Below are 16,258 nucleotides of genomic sequence, written 5' to 3'. Positions count from 1 at the left end.
TTTCAACATGTGTGTGTGTGTGTGCGCGGATATGTAGCTTTCCCACCCCTCCAGAGGGACCTCGCCCTTGCATTCAGTCAGTTTAATAATAAACACATTATCTGCATTTGGACACACACACGCACACAATTTCTTTGTCTTTTTCTCTCTCCTTCCAACACACACATGTGGACAACACGCCTCACGTTTGCCATGCATTTTTTACAGTGTCGCACGGCATTGTTTTATTCGTCCGGAATGAGACTCAGATGTGTTGAGGGAGTCCGATAAACAACGTGCGGCGAGCCAGCCGCTTCATCAGGCGGCTTCACAGAATCGGAGCGAAAGGCCTGCAGAGCTGACCTCTTGCTTCAAATTAAAGCAAATGCTTTCATTAAAATCTGTTATCCCCGGGATCCAAATGAGAATTTAGTGTCTTACGGTGGGACCCAGGATTTCATATTGCTAGCTTGTGTTCTGGTGGGAACCGCCAGAAGAAGGCCTGTAACATATTCTGGATCTTTCCTTACCCCGAGTTTAGGAAACCTGGGAGGGGGAACACGAGGAAGTCGGACCAGCGACTGATTCTCATCATGTGACCTGCTGTCGCTCTGCATTCTGCATCTCCTCCCTTTAGTGGTTTTGACTCATTGCACATCGTTTTCTCTGGAGGCTGTAAGAGAAACCTCCGCAGAGAGCGAGAGAAACAAAAAGTGCTGCTTTAATTAGCGTTTAGTGCTGGAAGTGGACTGGAAAGCTATAAATTAAGAGTGTTGATGTCATTTGAAAAACAAACGCTGCTTGGATGGTTTTCATTCCCAGCTCATGTGGTATTTCGACGCTCGCCATGCTGAACTTGTCACAGGAGAGCTTGCATAACTGTGCAAGCGCATTCAGCTTAACGCAAAGTGATCAGTCGTAATCTCTGCATCCAAACCAAAACATTCTCACAGTTTTTCTATTCAAGTCAAACAAGAAAAAAGACACAAGGTGCATTGTATCGCAGAGCATATTTCTAGATTGTAAAGTCTTTTGGCAACAACAAAGAATCTCTGGCTCAGACACTGGACTTGAGCAACAGTGCGCTGTGACTTTACAGGCCAAACCTTTTGTGTTTGCCTGGTCACATTGTCTCAACACGAAATATACTTTAAAGTATGAATAAAAGCCAATGAGGGTTGGCGCTTTGATTCACTTATTGTGGTGCTTTTCAACCACAAATGTTCAAGTGGATACCTTCTTTCTTGAATATTTAGTTTGCATCCGTGTTTGCGACGGCCAGCGGTCTGACCTTTGCCCTCTGGCTTCTACCAGGCGGATTGTTAAATTTCTTGGCATGCGATTGCCACCAACCTTCAGCGATACGGCGCATGGCCAATCTCGTTATTGGGGGGATGTCGTCATCAGTTGTTTGTCGAAATGTCTCAAATAAGATATGATTGAGTTTAACTGACAAGGACCTTTAGTGGCTCTTGTCTGTACGGAGTAGTCAGAAGTTTATGGTCTCAATCTCTCGTTTCAAGTCTTCTTCAATACAACACAGAAGAAGAATTTTGTAAATTGTGTTCCCATTTAGAGTCAAATAGACCACAATGCAGGTTACAACCCTGTGATCGACAGGTTGTGATCACAGCGGTGTCTGTGTTTTCGTCTGACCCTCTCACAGTGTTTTCAGTTCACCACAGTTAATTGTGACATTTTTGGTCGTCTTTAAATGTCCTATTTGGCGTCGACTTGTACTTAGCTCCACCCTCTTTTGTCCCTTCTGGTTTATAACAAAAAGAAACAAGATGACGATGGAACAAAATTGCCAAACTCGAGGCTTCAAAGCCTCAGTCCCTCCGCTACTTGTTCGCAGTCTATGCACCTAATCGGGTCCATCCATCCATCCATTATCAATACCGCTTATCCTCATTAGGGTCGCGGGGGCGCTGGAGCCGATCCCAGCTGACATAGGGCGAAGGCAGGGGACACCCTGGACAGGCCGCCAGTCCATCGAGGGCACATATAGAGACATACAATCATTCACTCTCACATTCACACCTATGGGCAATTTAGAGATCAATTAACCTGACGGCATGTCTTTGGACTGTGGGAGGAAGCCGGAGAACCCGGAGGGAACCCACGCTGCCACGGGGAGAACATGCAAACTCCACACAGAAGGACCGCCTCGACCGGGAATTGAACCCACGGCCCTCTTGCTGTGAGGCGACAGTGCTAGCCACTACACCACCGTGCAGCCCCCTAATCGGGTCATCTGGTCAAATGTTGCAGTTGTCCACGACTTTGGCCAATGACAACATGTCTGAACTAATGACATTCCCATCAGCCTGCAGTTTTAGTAAGCAAGCCAAAGAGAGGAGGGAGAAAGCTCCTTCGATATAGCAGCCGCATCGAGTTAAGATAATTAGATAATTTGATGCTTTGGTATTGAGTAATAGTCTTACATCACCCCAATAAACAACACCAGGAACAACCTGTGCATCAGCAGTGAAATATGTTGCGGTACCAGCCATACCTGCTCACGTCGCTCCGTGTTTTGACACTTCAGCCAAGCTCTACTTCCAACGACGCCAGAACGGTACAAACCACTAGCGGATCGATCAACAACCACTTGACACCCCCACACACCGTCCGCTTTCTGGGCACGCAGGTTTTTTCCCTTCAACAACGGCTTAATCAGTTCCTCCTTATGCACTAACTCACTCTCTCTCTCTAACTCACTCACTCACACACACACACACACACATACACAAAAAAGGTTGACCCAGAGGGGAGGAAATTGAATTAGCAGGGTGTAATGCAGCTCCTTGTGTGTGTAATCAGAGCGGGTTCGGAATACAGGGCCATTGTAAGTCACTGTGGTCGGAGCCGGAGAGCCAGCGACCGCTGGGGGAAGCTGCTCTTATCACTAGATATGATTACAGCTGGGGGAATGTGTGTGTGTGTGTGTGTGTGTGTTTGTGTGTGTGTTGAGATTTGCGTGGGAGTCATTGCTGACTGATTGCACAGGGAATGTGCATCTACATGTTCGGGTTGTGAGAGTCATTTTGAAAAATTGCTATGAATGCCAAACCCCCCCCCCCCCCCCCCCAAAAAAAACGCATGCAAAAATAATGGCAACATCTCTGGCATTCATTCAGCCACTAACCCCTCAGATATTTCTGGATTAAAAAAAATATTTTAGGGTGTTGAATATGCCTACAAAAAAATTGTTGCTTCCACTATCATTGTTTTGCCCAGAGCCGTGTTTTTGTGCTTGTATTTTGCCTCCTCCTGATATAGTGTTTCCTGCGATTGTGTTTCTTTTTCTACCAGGCAAGCTGCCACTGGACTCAAGCCTGCTGGTCCGTCCTACCTTAAAATACAGACACACACATACACACACACCTACACACACACACACACACACTAACACACATCCATGATTATGGATACAGTACACTCTGGTTTCCCTCTGCTCTCCATTCCTCCTCTTGGCACTTGTGAGAAAACATAAGAAGTCAGTGATACAGCAAACCAACTGTGTGTGTGCGTGTGTGTGTATGTGCGTGTGCGAGGGAGAGAGTCCACCAGTCAGTTCAGAGGGGTTAATCTCTCTCTCTCTCTCTCTCTCTCTCTCTCTCTCTCTCTCTCCCTCTCTCCCTCCCTCCCTCTGTTGCCTTTTGTTGCGGCCCCTCACTTTCTCAACACTTGGACAGAGGGAACCGATACTGAGCCGGTGTGTGCGTTCGTGTGCGTGTCCGTATGTGTGTGCGCGTGTAGTTTGGGTGTCCTCGCAACTCTAGCCCCCTCTGGACTGAACTGTACGTGAACATGACGGATGGGACTTTCTAACGCGCTCCTCCATGCTCTATGTTCACACCACAGACTGGTAAGGCAACGTTGTGTGTTTGGGGTTTGCAGGAGGTTCAGAGTGTGCGTTTACGCGCGCGTGTGTTGTCGGTGAAAATGCCCCTTTCCGTGTGTGTGTGTGTGTGTGTGTGTGTGTGTGTGCATGTGGGGAAAACGCCGTCAGGAATGCAACAGGTCATTTGTAAACCTGGGTTTTCCTTTCCTTTATTTTTGTGCGAGCTCCAGTTTCACGTCGTCAAGATGTGGAGACATGGAGGGATGTGAGCCGCTCCGCGCGCCCCGCGCGCCGCTCCCTCTCTGCCCAAAGTTACTCAAATTACCGGCTTTCCTCCTGTTGTTATGAGCCCCGTGGTCTCTGCAGCACCTCCGAGGGCGCTCCCACGCTCTCCCGAGGAGAAAGGAAGGAAGGAAAACAGGGATAACCATTTCGGAGCCACACAATAATTGGCACAAGTGTTTCCTCCTCTGTCTCCTCTCCTCATCTCTCGTGCACGCGTTTGTCCCTTTAAGGCTTAAAGTTCTTCTAAATTGTTTTGGTTGTGTTTTCTTGGCGAAAAGTGTTCTCTTCTCTTCGGAGGTGGTGGATTGGCTGAGGTGGTTAGAAAATTGGAAACAGAGCCACCCACAGTGGAAGTGAGTCAGCCCGGCATTTAGTGGTGTGTTGATTTAGGAAAGGGCATGGATTGGGTGAGGGGAGGGTTGTGCTGGTGCTGGTAGGTGTGGGGGCCTGGTCAGGGACGGGGGCTGGGGAACAGATGAAATCGTCAGAATAAAAGATGGGAAAAAACCCAGAAAGTTTCAATTTGTTTTGATTTGTTCCGATTTTCTTTTAGGGTGTGTGGATCCTCTGTAAAGTGGGAGCAGAGGGCTGTACAACGGGCGGTAAAGGAAAGAAGGAGAGATCGAGGGGAGGAGAGGGCAGAAGAGGAGTGGAAGCTAGGTTAGAAGAGGAAAAGAAAGGGAGACAAGGAGGGAAGGGGAGGAAAGGAAAGAGGAGAAGAGGAGAGGGGAGGAGAGGAGAGGGGAGGAGAGGGGAGAAGGAGTGAGGGGAGCTAGAAGCCAGAGGCTGTTTATAAAGGGAGGGAGCGGCTTGTGTCCATCTGGGACAATCCCAAGTGCTAAAAAACTTCCCCACCCTGATCCCAAACAACTCTTACACCCCCCCCCCCCCCTCTCGCTCTGTCAGAATAAGGTGAAAAGTTTACTTTTTTATCGCAACCTGCAAAATGCATCTCACTTTTTGCTTTTCTTCTTTTTACACACACGCGCACACACACACGCGCACACACACACTCTGCTCTTCTCTCCATTCACTTCGCCAGCGTATACATGTTCCTAACAACATGAAAAACAAAGTATTTTGTCCACCTTTTTAGTTCTTTAGTGAAAACTATATTTTGTGTAACTTAAACCATAAACTGTCTCACTATCGCTGTGTTTTGGCTCTTAACTCAAATTATTATTTTCATAACAAATTAAATGTAGGCTACATACGCCTCTACACGTACATGTCAGATGCATATTACACATGCTCTCCTCCTCCTTCTCTCAGCGTTTCTTTTTTTTGCGAGAAACTAAAAACAAAAACAAAAGGCCTGCTTGCCTACTTCTCCTCTTCCTCTTCCCCTTCCCCTTCCCTCACTCCCTCCCTGCCTTCCTCTCTCCACGCTGCCTGTGTATCCAGCGATAAGGGGACAGCGACGGTAGCACTTCCTCTCGCCACAGGAAGCAGGAAGTGCTGATTTCCACCGCAGCCTGTCTGGGCAAACCCTGCGCCCGGTCCGCTTGGGATCCTCGTGGCTCCCGCACGTGCACGTGCACGTGCACACGCACAAACTCCCAGATATGCAGGACATGCGGTAACATACAGACAGAGGGGCATCTGCTCTGTGTGTGTGTGTGTGTGTGTGTGTGTGTGTGTGTGTGTGTGTGTGTGTGTGTGTGTGTGTGTGTGTGTGTGTGTGTGTGCGGGTGGGTGTGTCACCTGTCTGCGGACAATGACCTCACTATATCTTCGCAGCCTGATGGTTTTCATGGGAAAGCACCTGGGAAGCAGAACCCACTCTGTGTCTCTTTGACCTTGGGGTCGGCCCACAGGTCACACGATGATTGGCTAATTATTGCTCTAATCACAGCAAACGTTTTGTTATCGCCCTCTTTGGCCGCGGAGGCCGTGGGTGGCGCTGTTGAGCTTAAGAAAACACAAACAACCATTCATCAGCTAATGGATACCAGTTCCACTGAGCGGTGGGAGGGAGGGATAGAGAGCGAGGGAGAAGGGAGGGTGGGAGAGAGGCTGACATGTAAAGAAAAAGTGGGGGAAGGCAAAGAATAGAGCGTTACTCTTCTAAGAAACAATATTTTGTTGTTGTTTTTATTTTTCATATAAACGAGAGCCTTCCTCCTGCCTCGAGTCAACTTAAGGACTTTTCATAATCACAGTGGTGGTTTCTTTTTTGCGTGTGACTTTCAAGTTTCTTCGTCTTCATCACTTCTTTGAGAAAAGGAAAAAAAACACGACAGAACACACTCATAGCGCAGAGAAAATCACGCTTCATTCAAGAAAATCTTGGCAACAAATAAGAGGCTGATTGTTGTTCCAAGACAGCACCGACTGGGCTATTCTCTTTCAGCTTGTGACGCAACTGCACCATGATCAGAAAAACAAGGGAAATTATGTCGCAGGGAACGTTGTTTAGAAATAAAGAGATTTAGGAAAGAGGGAACTTTAAGTGTCAAAGAGAGGAACACGGTGGCAAGGAAAGTGACAAAGAGGGTATACAACACTTTTTAAAACCCCACTTTTTCAGCCTTTTTCACACCTGTGTTTTTGACTTCAATGAAACATCTCAGCCATCATTAAACACTTCTTTGTGAAGGAGGAGTCACAGATCAGGATGGTCAATAAAGCAGCTGAAATGGTCATTATACTTAAATACACCAGTGTTAATGCATAAGCCACATATTTGCCAAAAAGAGAAATCATTGCATCGCTATCGTAAAAATAAAAAAAATGAAGCACCATTATTTGAACACACTCCTAAAATTACTATACTTTCACAAGAGATACATCTTTCGATTATTTCTCATATTGATTGTATAGTATAAAACATAGGAAAATAGTAAAACATTGTAATCACAATTTTTTCAAATGTTTTTTTTTGCCCAACTATAAGTTTTAAAAATAAAGTCATTTTAGAAGCTGGAACTATCCCAGATTTGGTATTTTCACCTTGAATTTTTTTTAAATACAATTAATTGCTTATCAACATAATAGACAAGTTAATATTTGTATCTCTTTAGAAGAACTAGACTTTATGCCTCGTCCTAAATTCCCATGTCAGCTTATATATATGTCAGTCTAAGTGTTCTGTTGCTGTGTCTAACTGGGAAAATGCTTTGAGAATAAGAAAATATAAAGGATATGAGGACGGAGAGGAAGGCTGGCACTAGATGGAGTGGCTGCAGACAACAGAGAAACAAAGAGCAAAAGGAAGGAGGGAAAATGTAAGTGACACCTGTGAGTATGACAGAGGAGTTAGGAAGGGAAGAAAGCAAAAGGGGCCACGGCACAATCGAAAGAATACGAAGAGATTTGGGGCGATTAGGAAATGTCGGAGATGTGATCCTAAACTATGAGCGGGTCAGGGGTCAAGAGGGGTGAGGAGGTCAGAGTGGGCCCAGCAGCTCTACTTAAAACAGGATATCCTGCAGGGAAAAACCCATCTGTCTCTCTCTCTCTCTCTCTCTCCCTCTCTCCGTCTCTTAAATTCCCACAGAGGGCACAGCGGAGAGGAGAGGTGTAACCTTTCACTCCAAACACCAGAGAAAACATAAGTTCCCGACTGAGTGGCTTCACTTTCATCAATCATCATGTGACAGATAGCAGATACGCACGCCTGATGGGTCTTGACCCGACAAGCTGAGTGTGTACAACGTGTGCGTGACAACAGTTGCGTGATGTTTTCATCCTGCGCTGTTGTTTGCGCAGGCACAATATAGGTATTAGTGAAGATTATGAAACATCCCAATTAAATTTTTTAATATACTCAGGCTCAACGTTAATATCAGCATGGATCCAGGAAAAATAGTTGTGGTATTAAATTCGTGATGCAAGATAGGGATTGCTTGGCTAAAAGTTTCAGAGTCTCTGGTGCAAGTATCTTTGCTTTGTTGCCTGCCCTGCTCAAGTGTCTTTGAGCAAGGCAGGTTGCATCTGCCAGCTTCATGGCTGCCGTACGATGACCCCCCCTTCAGCCTACTAACACATTCTCATTCACAACTTGTCAAAAAAGCGGCGTTTGGTCAGTGGCCCTCTGAGTCTGTTACCGACGCACTGTTTAGCATCTTTAAACTAACTCGATGTAAACCCATCCGCCTCAGCACAAGACGGCTCGAGTCACTGAAGTAGAGGAAAGAGCGAGAAAGTAAGCGCGGAGACGACGACAGAGTGGATGTTTGTTTGACTTTCACCCAGGAAACCTGTCCCGTGTGAAGGCAAGTCAACATCGACTTCCTTTACCTTCCTTTTGTTTTCGTTACTGACTAACTTAGCTTAACTGTTGGCAGTTTATTTTAAAAAGACACTGTTGCATTTAAGTGGAAACTGACACGCTGTACCCCACACGTCCTGAACTGAAGCTAGAGAGTTATAGTCTATAGGCCCAGCTGTGGAGGAGGGACTTTATTATAAGCGAACATATTTAAAATGTTGCAGTAGATATGTGTGAGGGCTGGAGATTAAATTCAGAGCTTTTTGATTGGGTATCAACGATTTTTCCCTTTCATTTGACCCTGTGAGGACACAATCATGTGTCGCCAAATAATTACAAAAAGTTGGCAGAAATTGCGAGGCTCTAAGAAAACTGTGCTGTGGTCTGAATATGAGAACAATCTCATCTGAAAACAGGAAACGACCCAAAACGAGTTTTCTTGTTACAACGGTGTGGACATCTGACAGCCTTACACTAGATTAGATTAACCTTTAAACCTGTAAACAAAACAATTGCACTTTATTTGAATTAATTTTGGAACTGTTTAGAACCATGCAAAACATATAATTAGAGTTTATTACACATAAGGTTGTATTATGGTAGTAATTATTAGGATTTACAAAGTTTATTACTGGCTAAAATAAAACAGACAAGACAAGAAACCCAGGCAGTCACATGATTGTATTGTAAACTAGAATGGGCACTCGGTAGAGCGCATACCTTCGCATATCACAAGATTGGGCATTGCATTATGAACATTTTGGCATTAGTTGCATGCCATTTGGATAAAAATTGACCATGCTATGGTAAAAAGAAGATTTTGACCTTTCCATGACCTTGACCTTTGACCTGATTGATCCCAAAATCTAATCAAATGGTCCCCCGATAATAACCAATCATCCCACCAAATTCCATGCGATTCAAGAAGATTTTGACCTTTTTCATGACTTTGACCCGATCGATCCCAAAATCTAATCAAATGGTCCCCGGATAATAACCAATCATCCCACCAAATTTCATGCGATTCGGTTTAATACTTTTTGAGTTAGGCGAATAACACGCATACAAATAAATACGCGGCGATCAAAACATAACCTTCCGCATTTTCAATGCGAAGGTAATAAACCGTTAAACATCAGTAACGGTTTTCTGCTTTGCTGTGGTGATGTCGACACCTTATCAGGAATCACTTGGATGTAATGTTATTGTCACGCAAAGACCTGATGGATATAAGACCAAAAAAAAGCCCACGCCAACATGCTTTGCTTATTTAACTGCAATTGCATTTTTTTCTTTTTCTTTTTTTATCTCTGATTGCGGGATGACAGGTTGCTAAAACAGTAAACATGCTACGTGTGAGTCCATTTCACTTGTTTAGAAGCCTGGCTTCACGTGTAATTGGGGAGCCTGAAGCTAAACAAACAGACAAAGTTGCCGCCACAGTTCTGGACCAAAGCAAAGTGTGTCTGTGTGACGGCATCCAAAACAATGTGGAGAAGATACAGGAGAATAAAGGCCGGCGAAGATCTATACGTGACAAAAAACGACAGACGTCAACCGACTTTGTGTTTCCCCTTGTGCAACTTATACGATTATATTCTCCCCGTACACACTCCATCACATACTCAGCCTGATATTCTCACATTCTGGTGCGCTCTTAAGTGGGTGATATTTTCCGTGCGGGAACCTCAACTCGTGTTTTTTTCCTACCGATGGTTTATGATGATACAAGCGACAGAGAGAGAGAGAACGAAAGAGAGAGAGAGGGATTGAAAGCGAGAGATGGGGATCGAAAGTGTAGAGCTATTTTTGGCCTGTCTGGGTGTTTCCTATACACACGCACACACACACACACACACTCATACACACTCACATACACACTCATGCTTGTTGTCGTTCAGTACGGTGGGGGTTTTTGAGAGGGTGAGTTTTTATTTGATTTGACTCTTCGTTCTGAGGTATGTATGTGTGTCTGTGTGTGTCTGTGTATGTGTGTGTGTATATGTGTGTGTGTGCGCTGTTGATATCCCTGGGATTTTCCTGTGGTTGCTATGGTTTCTTTCTCTGTTTTGAACAACTCGCCCTAACTGCAAACATCTTTATGGTGTAAAGCATCCATCATTATACGCTCTTGCTCGCGCTGGTTGACCTCATTTCACTTACATTCTGACCAGATCAAATGCTCAAAAGAGGCTGCTATTCATTCGGTTACCACCATCTTTAAATCAAATTCATTCATTTCCAGTTTCTGCACGACAATAACCACAGATGTCTTGTTTTGGTCGGATTTACCTACTTAGATTTGTCCGCTTAGGGAAGTTTATATTTTGACATTTGACCCTCTTATTATCTTACGTGCACCTGGAATAAAGTCACATACTTCTTACCACAACACTGGTTAGTGATGACTGCACACATGACACCGTTGCTCTGTTGTGGAAAACGTCTGTCAGCGATCCATTGTGCGTTCTGTGGACTGTACGTCAACAAGGCCTCCAGCACTTGCTCTGTCTTTTTTCACACGTAGACACGCACGGGGGAAACATTTAGAAAATGAGTACAGTCCGTAAGGGAATGTATGATCGCATTTTTGGGGGGTTTGTAGTTACTGTATGTTTTTGCGCTATATTTGCATTTTAGCTTTTTTATTTAGATTTGCTGAAATGTATCACGTCTTCTTTTCTTTATTTTTTGAAACACCACACAACTGTGCACGGGACATTTCAGAATCGGATGTGGTGTTTTTCATCGTAATGCTAAAATACAGATTATTTTCTTCTGTAACAGGCTCATGAATGTCATCTGACGTAGGCTATCTGCCCTTTATACAATATCATCTTTTCATTCAACAAAAGAAGCCAAAGTCCTTAAATATTAAATGCTGTACAGACACAAGCACATGCTCAAGAACTGGTGCCTAATTTAAAAAAAATATTCTGGCAAAAATTATATTGATTTCAACGTAGGCCTACCCATGATATAATGCGAAAGCAAGGCCACAATTTTAACCAAACATTTGCTATGTCTGCAAATGGCAAACTGAAGCAAGCGCTAACTACAACAAAGCACGTCTTCTCACGTTGGTATGAGGAGGGCTAGCTAGCTGTTAGCCGAGTCCTGCGCTGTGATTTGGCTGACAGCTAATGCAGCTAATATAGCCGCTAGCTAACGTAACTAAACACAGAGCAGGACTGACTGTATCAACACGAGTGGACAAAGTTACCCCCCCCCCATGGGTTAACAGGGCTCTCAAGTTTTGAAGACAGGCAAGAGTGATATTTCCATCAGCACCCCCCCCCCCCCCCCCCCAGAACGAAATTTTCGGATATCAGTCAGTCGCACGCAATTCCAGAATGCTTTATTTTCATTGGTTACTGGATTAAATCTTACCCAGATACAACAGATACGGTTTTTTTCTGATTGGCTATTGTGTAGCCCATTTCTTTTTTTTGATTGGCTGATAAGTGGCACCTCACAGCAGAACGCCAGGGGAGCGCTTGATTCCTCCACGGTGAGGGCAGCGCGGCCAGCTCATGTTTGCGTGCTGCGGCACATGAAAACATTATATAGCCGAGAGTTTTTTTCAGCGTGAGAAATACGATGTGTGGCGGGAGTGCGTGACTTAAGACCGAAATGCGTGAGTCTCACGCTCAATGCGTGACACTTGAGAGCCCTGAGTTAAGCTGTCAGAGCTACCGTGGAGCCCACACTGTCACTAAGTGCATTCCCACTGCAGTTGAGGCCATTAAATACGTCATTTAATCACCGAATTATCGTATTTCCAATCAAGTTAAAAGCAGAATCATGAATCAATTTAGCCTCTGTCATATTTAGTTATATGGGTCAACAGAAACAGAAATGACCAGCCACCAGTTATTATTATTTTTCAGATTATATATATTATATATATACGGCTGGAGGGGGAAAGTAAGTCCATCTTTAGTTCAGCGAAGGATAGCTGTGGGTATTTCACCAGCTCACTTGCTATAGCTAATGTGTTTGGTCCGTTCGGAGGGATTGAGATTGGAATTGGCAAACTTGTCTGTTTTCACAGAATTATACATTATAAGAATAATAACGTTTTATACGCCAACACAAAGACAGATTCTGGTCCGAGCCTAATTTTCAGTTACTGCGAAAGTACCATGTGTATGTCCCCAGTGAGCTCAGTCCCTTGAGTAGAAATTAGTAATTATCTTCAACGGCAGCATTCTGCGCTTTAAATAACCTCGTAGCCTCCGCATTACCCTCCATGAAGCAGGAGGCTCTCACACGATTTGGGCGTGCATTTGCTGACGTGCAAGGTCTCGGTCTGTTTGCGTCTCTCATGATTATCAACTGACCGCCACAAGACCGGAGCAGACTTTCACTGCAAGGGCCGTCACACCGGGAAAGGGAGTATTTTCTGTGGAACATTGCAGGAGGGAAGTTTCTGCCACTGAGACGACAGACAAAAGAGAAAACTTTGCAAAGTAAGTTTGAGCGGAGTGTACTGCAGTGGATGACACCCTGAATCACTCTTTGCACTTGCAAGTAACACACACCAACACACACATACAGAAAGAAATACATTTTTTCCTCCCATATGTTTTCCAGCTTTTTTATTTTCATCGTCTTTGTTCTTGTGTTTACTCAGCCCAGTAAAGATAATAGGTCTTTTCCTCTGTGGCTCATATTTCTCCCTGCCTTCATCTTCCCGTCTCCCTCTCTCTATCTTCATCATCGCCATAGATTCCCCGCTTTCCTCCTCCTCGTCCTCCTCGTCCTCTTTCTTGGCTTTTCTTTCTTTCTCATCGTCCTCCCCTGTTTTCTCCCCCTCTCCTCCTCTCCTTCCTTTTCTCTTCTCATGCAGCATTCCTCGCATTCCTGTTGGCTTCTTAAGGGGAAGGACCCCGCTGGCAGACCAAGGCCAAACATTATTACAGCGCTCTCCACTTCTAACAGTTTCTCTCATCTATCTTCCTCTTCTTCTTCTTTTTTTTACTGATTCTACCTCTCCGTTCACTTTCTCTTGCTCTCTTTCTTACTTTCTGCTGCTCTCCCTCAGCCTCATTTCTCGAATCCCCCCCCCTTGTTCTTTTAACTCACTCATTTTCTTCTCTCTAAAACCTCCATCCCTTGCTAATTCCATTTTACTCACACTGACTGCAGTCTTGTACGTTAACTGTGTTAAAACTGCTTACTGGGACCCCTGTGTTTCATAATGAGTGGAAATGCGGCTCATACCGTTCTCTGTTACCTAAAACTGTCTCTTTCGTGTTCATACAAGCGCGTGTGCTGTTTCTTTTTACAGACGACACGCTGTCCGCTCATGGGACATAGAGTCAGACTCACAGGGCTCCCACAGAACTGTGGAATATGTATATACATAAACATCTTTCCTTGTGTCTGCATGCATGCATGCCATTACCCTAAATGTTCAAATGGAAGTTAAACTCAACAGTAAATATCCTGGACTGGACTGTCGAGTAATCAAAGGTTATTGGAAAAATATTAGGGCTGTGAAACGATTAAAAATTTTAATCGGGTTAATCACAGGTTTTTGTGGATTAATCATGATTAATCACATATTACCGATATTCTCGGTATATTTTGTGAGAACATAGAGATTTATGACAAAAGACGGATATATACATTTATACATTCTTCTATACAATGGTGCTGCAACTCAGCAGTTATTTAGCAGTTTTCTTCCATATGGAACATTAATACATCTTCATCCTAAACAGAATGTTTAACCCTCCTGTTACCTTTCGGGTCAATTTGACCCCATTCAATGTTTAATGTCGGTGTTCTTTGGGGTCAATTTGACCCCAGGCTGTTTTTCACTGTGTCAAACATATAACAAATATCAACTTTTTTATTTATTTAAAGGGCTATTTAGGTAGTCAACAAACAAACATAAAGTACCTCACACTTAAACTTGGGAAACAATATTAATTCTAATAATTTTCTGGAGGTTTTAATTGCTGGGGTCAAATTGACCCCGAGGTTAAAATATGTTAGTAAATGTAAAGGTAACAGGAGGGTTAAACAGAACATTGTTCTCTTGTTTGTCAACCATTAACTCCACCATGATACAATCTAAAGGCCTCTAGTCTTCCTCTAGCAGCTGCTGAGGCAAACTGACTGTGGGTTTTCTTCATGAACTGGGCCGTGATGAAAGGGACGGCGGGGACACCGCTGCAAAGCTGAAACCTCACCGGCCCGGACACGGACAGGTGGACAGATTGACAAGTGACTTTTTTTTTGCTCGGTCGATGCGCGCACGGAGCTCTGTGGCGCGCGAGACGGAGATCGATAAGTGTTAACGCAACGCGAAGAGACAGAAATGACATGCTGCTGTGGAGATACGATCAACAACAGACGTTTAGTTTAATAAAAGAACAAAGACGTGCTATAGAGAACATGTCAGGGGGCGGGCCAATCTTTTTTTAAAAAAAGGACTTCTGAAAAAAAGGCCTTATTCTGAACGTCACTTTGTGAGTTTTGTCGACTTTTGCTTTAAAGATCTCTTAAAGATCTCTTCTCGCGTCAGGAGCGATGTGCGATGCTGCAGGTGGCAGGCAACCGTGTACACAGAGTTGACCGCATCCTGCCCCATATGGGACTGAGATGCATAAGGCAGACGGATGTTTTGAACCGTGTCATTTCGGCACGATGTACATTAAAGTTGGTCTTTCTGAAACCAAAAAGTGGTTCCAGCATTTCAGCTCTAAACTACTGGATTCTCATTGAACGTCAATACATGTTTTGCAGTTACTTCACCCAGTTGCATAGATTATGTGGAGGCTTTTGAGTCTTTTGAAAAGCATTTTTCTCAGTTTTTAAATCTCAGTAATCGAAGGACAAAACAAGCAAATAGGCACAAACTCTGCAGAAGAAAGCTCTTTTTAAACATAGATGTTGTTGTGTGTGTATATATGTGTGTATTCCTCTCTCCCTGGGAGCAGCTGCCTGCTGCGCTGCTTTTCTGTCAGCCTGTGGTTGTGTTATTTTCAGCTCGAAACCGGATGTGATTCAGACTGCATGGTAGATTGTGTAATTGAATGGACTAACCACACACATGCACATAGACACACAATTACTTGCATATATATATAGGGCCTGCACGCACACTTTCTGTTAACGGTCATAGACACCTAAGACACAGAAAAAAACTCTCAGGCACACAGTTATATAGCTTTATACACCCACACACCAAGGGTTTCTGGAACACCCCCCCCCCCCCCCCCAAGGAACGATGGAGCGCTACCAGCACAAGAAGACAGACGTGCACCTCTTGGTTTCAATATTGGTCTGAAACATCAGTCGGACGCTGAGATCGGGAAAGAAAAAGAATAACGCTCCGTGGAAAAAAGAATAAGAATATACACTTTTATTAATCCCCAAGGGGAAATTAGTTCTCTGCATTTAACCCATCCTTAGTTATTAAGGAGCAGTGGGCTGCGGTGAAGCGCCCGGGAAGCAACTGGGGGTTCAGTGCCTTGCTCAAGGACACTTGATTGAACCCACAACCCTGCGGTTGCAGGACGGCCCTCTTACCCCACTGAGCTAAAGCCGCCCCCAAAAGGACAGTTGAAAGTGTATGGGTGAGATGAGGGGGTCGGGGGGGAAAGTGTGTGTGTGTGTGGTGAGACAATATAATACATTCTGCATCAAAACAATTTTTTTTCCTTTTTCAAACAGTGATGACGATTCATTTCAGAAAAAATAAGACAAAAAAGTGTTGTTTAAGAGTGTATAAATGAAGCATGACTAATTACTTCAGAGCTACACTCTGTTGTTTGTCTTCATTCTTACATTTCTTCTCGCTGTGAACTTTCATTTCTCCCCATTTCAAGATAAAAAATCTTCATCCGTCAAAGTTTTTAGATTGTTTTTTGTTGTTTTTTTAGTAATAGGATATGGACTTCATGCTATTACACAAC

At 44.2% G+C, this 16,258-nt stretch overlaps 1 protein-coding gene across 3 annotated transcripts in view; it reads left to right on the top strand.

Moving 5' to 3' along the window:
• The window catches only part of hdac7a (histone deacetylase 7a), a 74,315-nt gene that overhangs the window by 7,978 nt on the left and 50,079 nt on the right, over nucleotides 1–16,258 (top strand). For 2 of the 3 annotated variants that reach the window (XM_056423630.1, XM_056423629.1), the window contains exon 1: nucleotides 3,693–3,853. The exons of the other annotated variant lie outside the window; for it this stretch is intronic. In XM_056423630.1, the coding sequence (XP_056279605.1) occupies nucleotides 3,835–3,853 (19 nt within the window). In that variant the 5' untranslated portion in view covers nucleotides 3,693–3,834. Of the gene's footprint in view, nucleotides 1–3,692; nucleotides 3,854–16,258 lie in introns of those variants that run through there. 3 annotated transcript variants of the gene reach the window in all.

Source organism: Pseudoliparis swirei, chromosome 9 (assembly GCF_029220125.1).
Source record: "Pseudoliparis swirei isolate HS2019 ecotype Mariana Trench chromosome 9, NWPU_hadal_v1, whole genome shotgun sequence".
Classification (NCBI taxonomy): Eukaryota; Metazoa; Chordata; class Actinopteri; order Perciformes; family Liparidae; genus Pseudoliparis; species Pseudoliparis swirei.
This window is presented reverse-complemented; position numbering and strand designations above follow the sequence as displayed.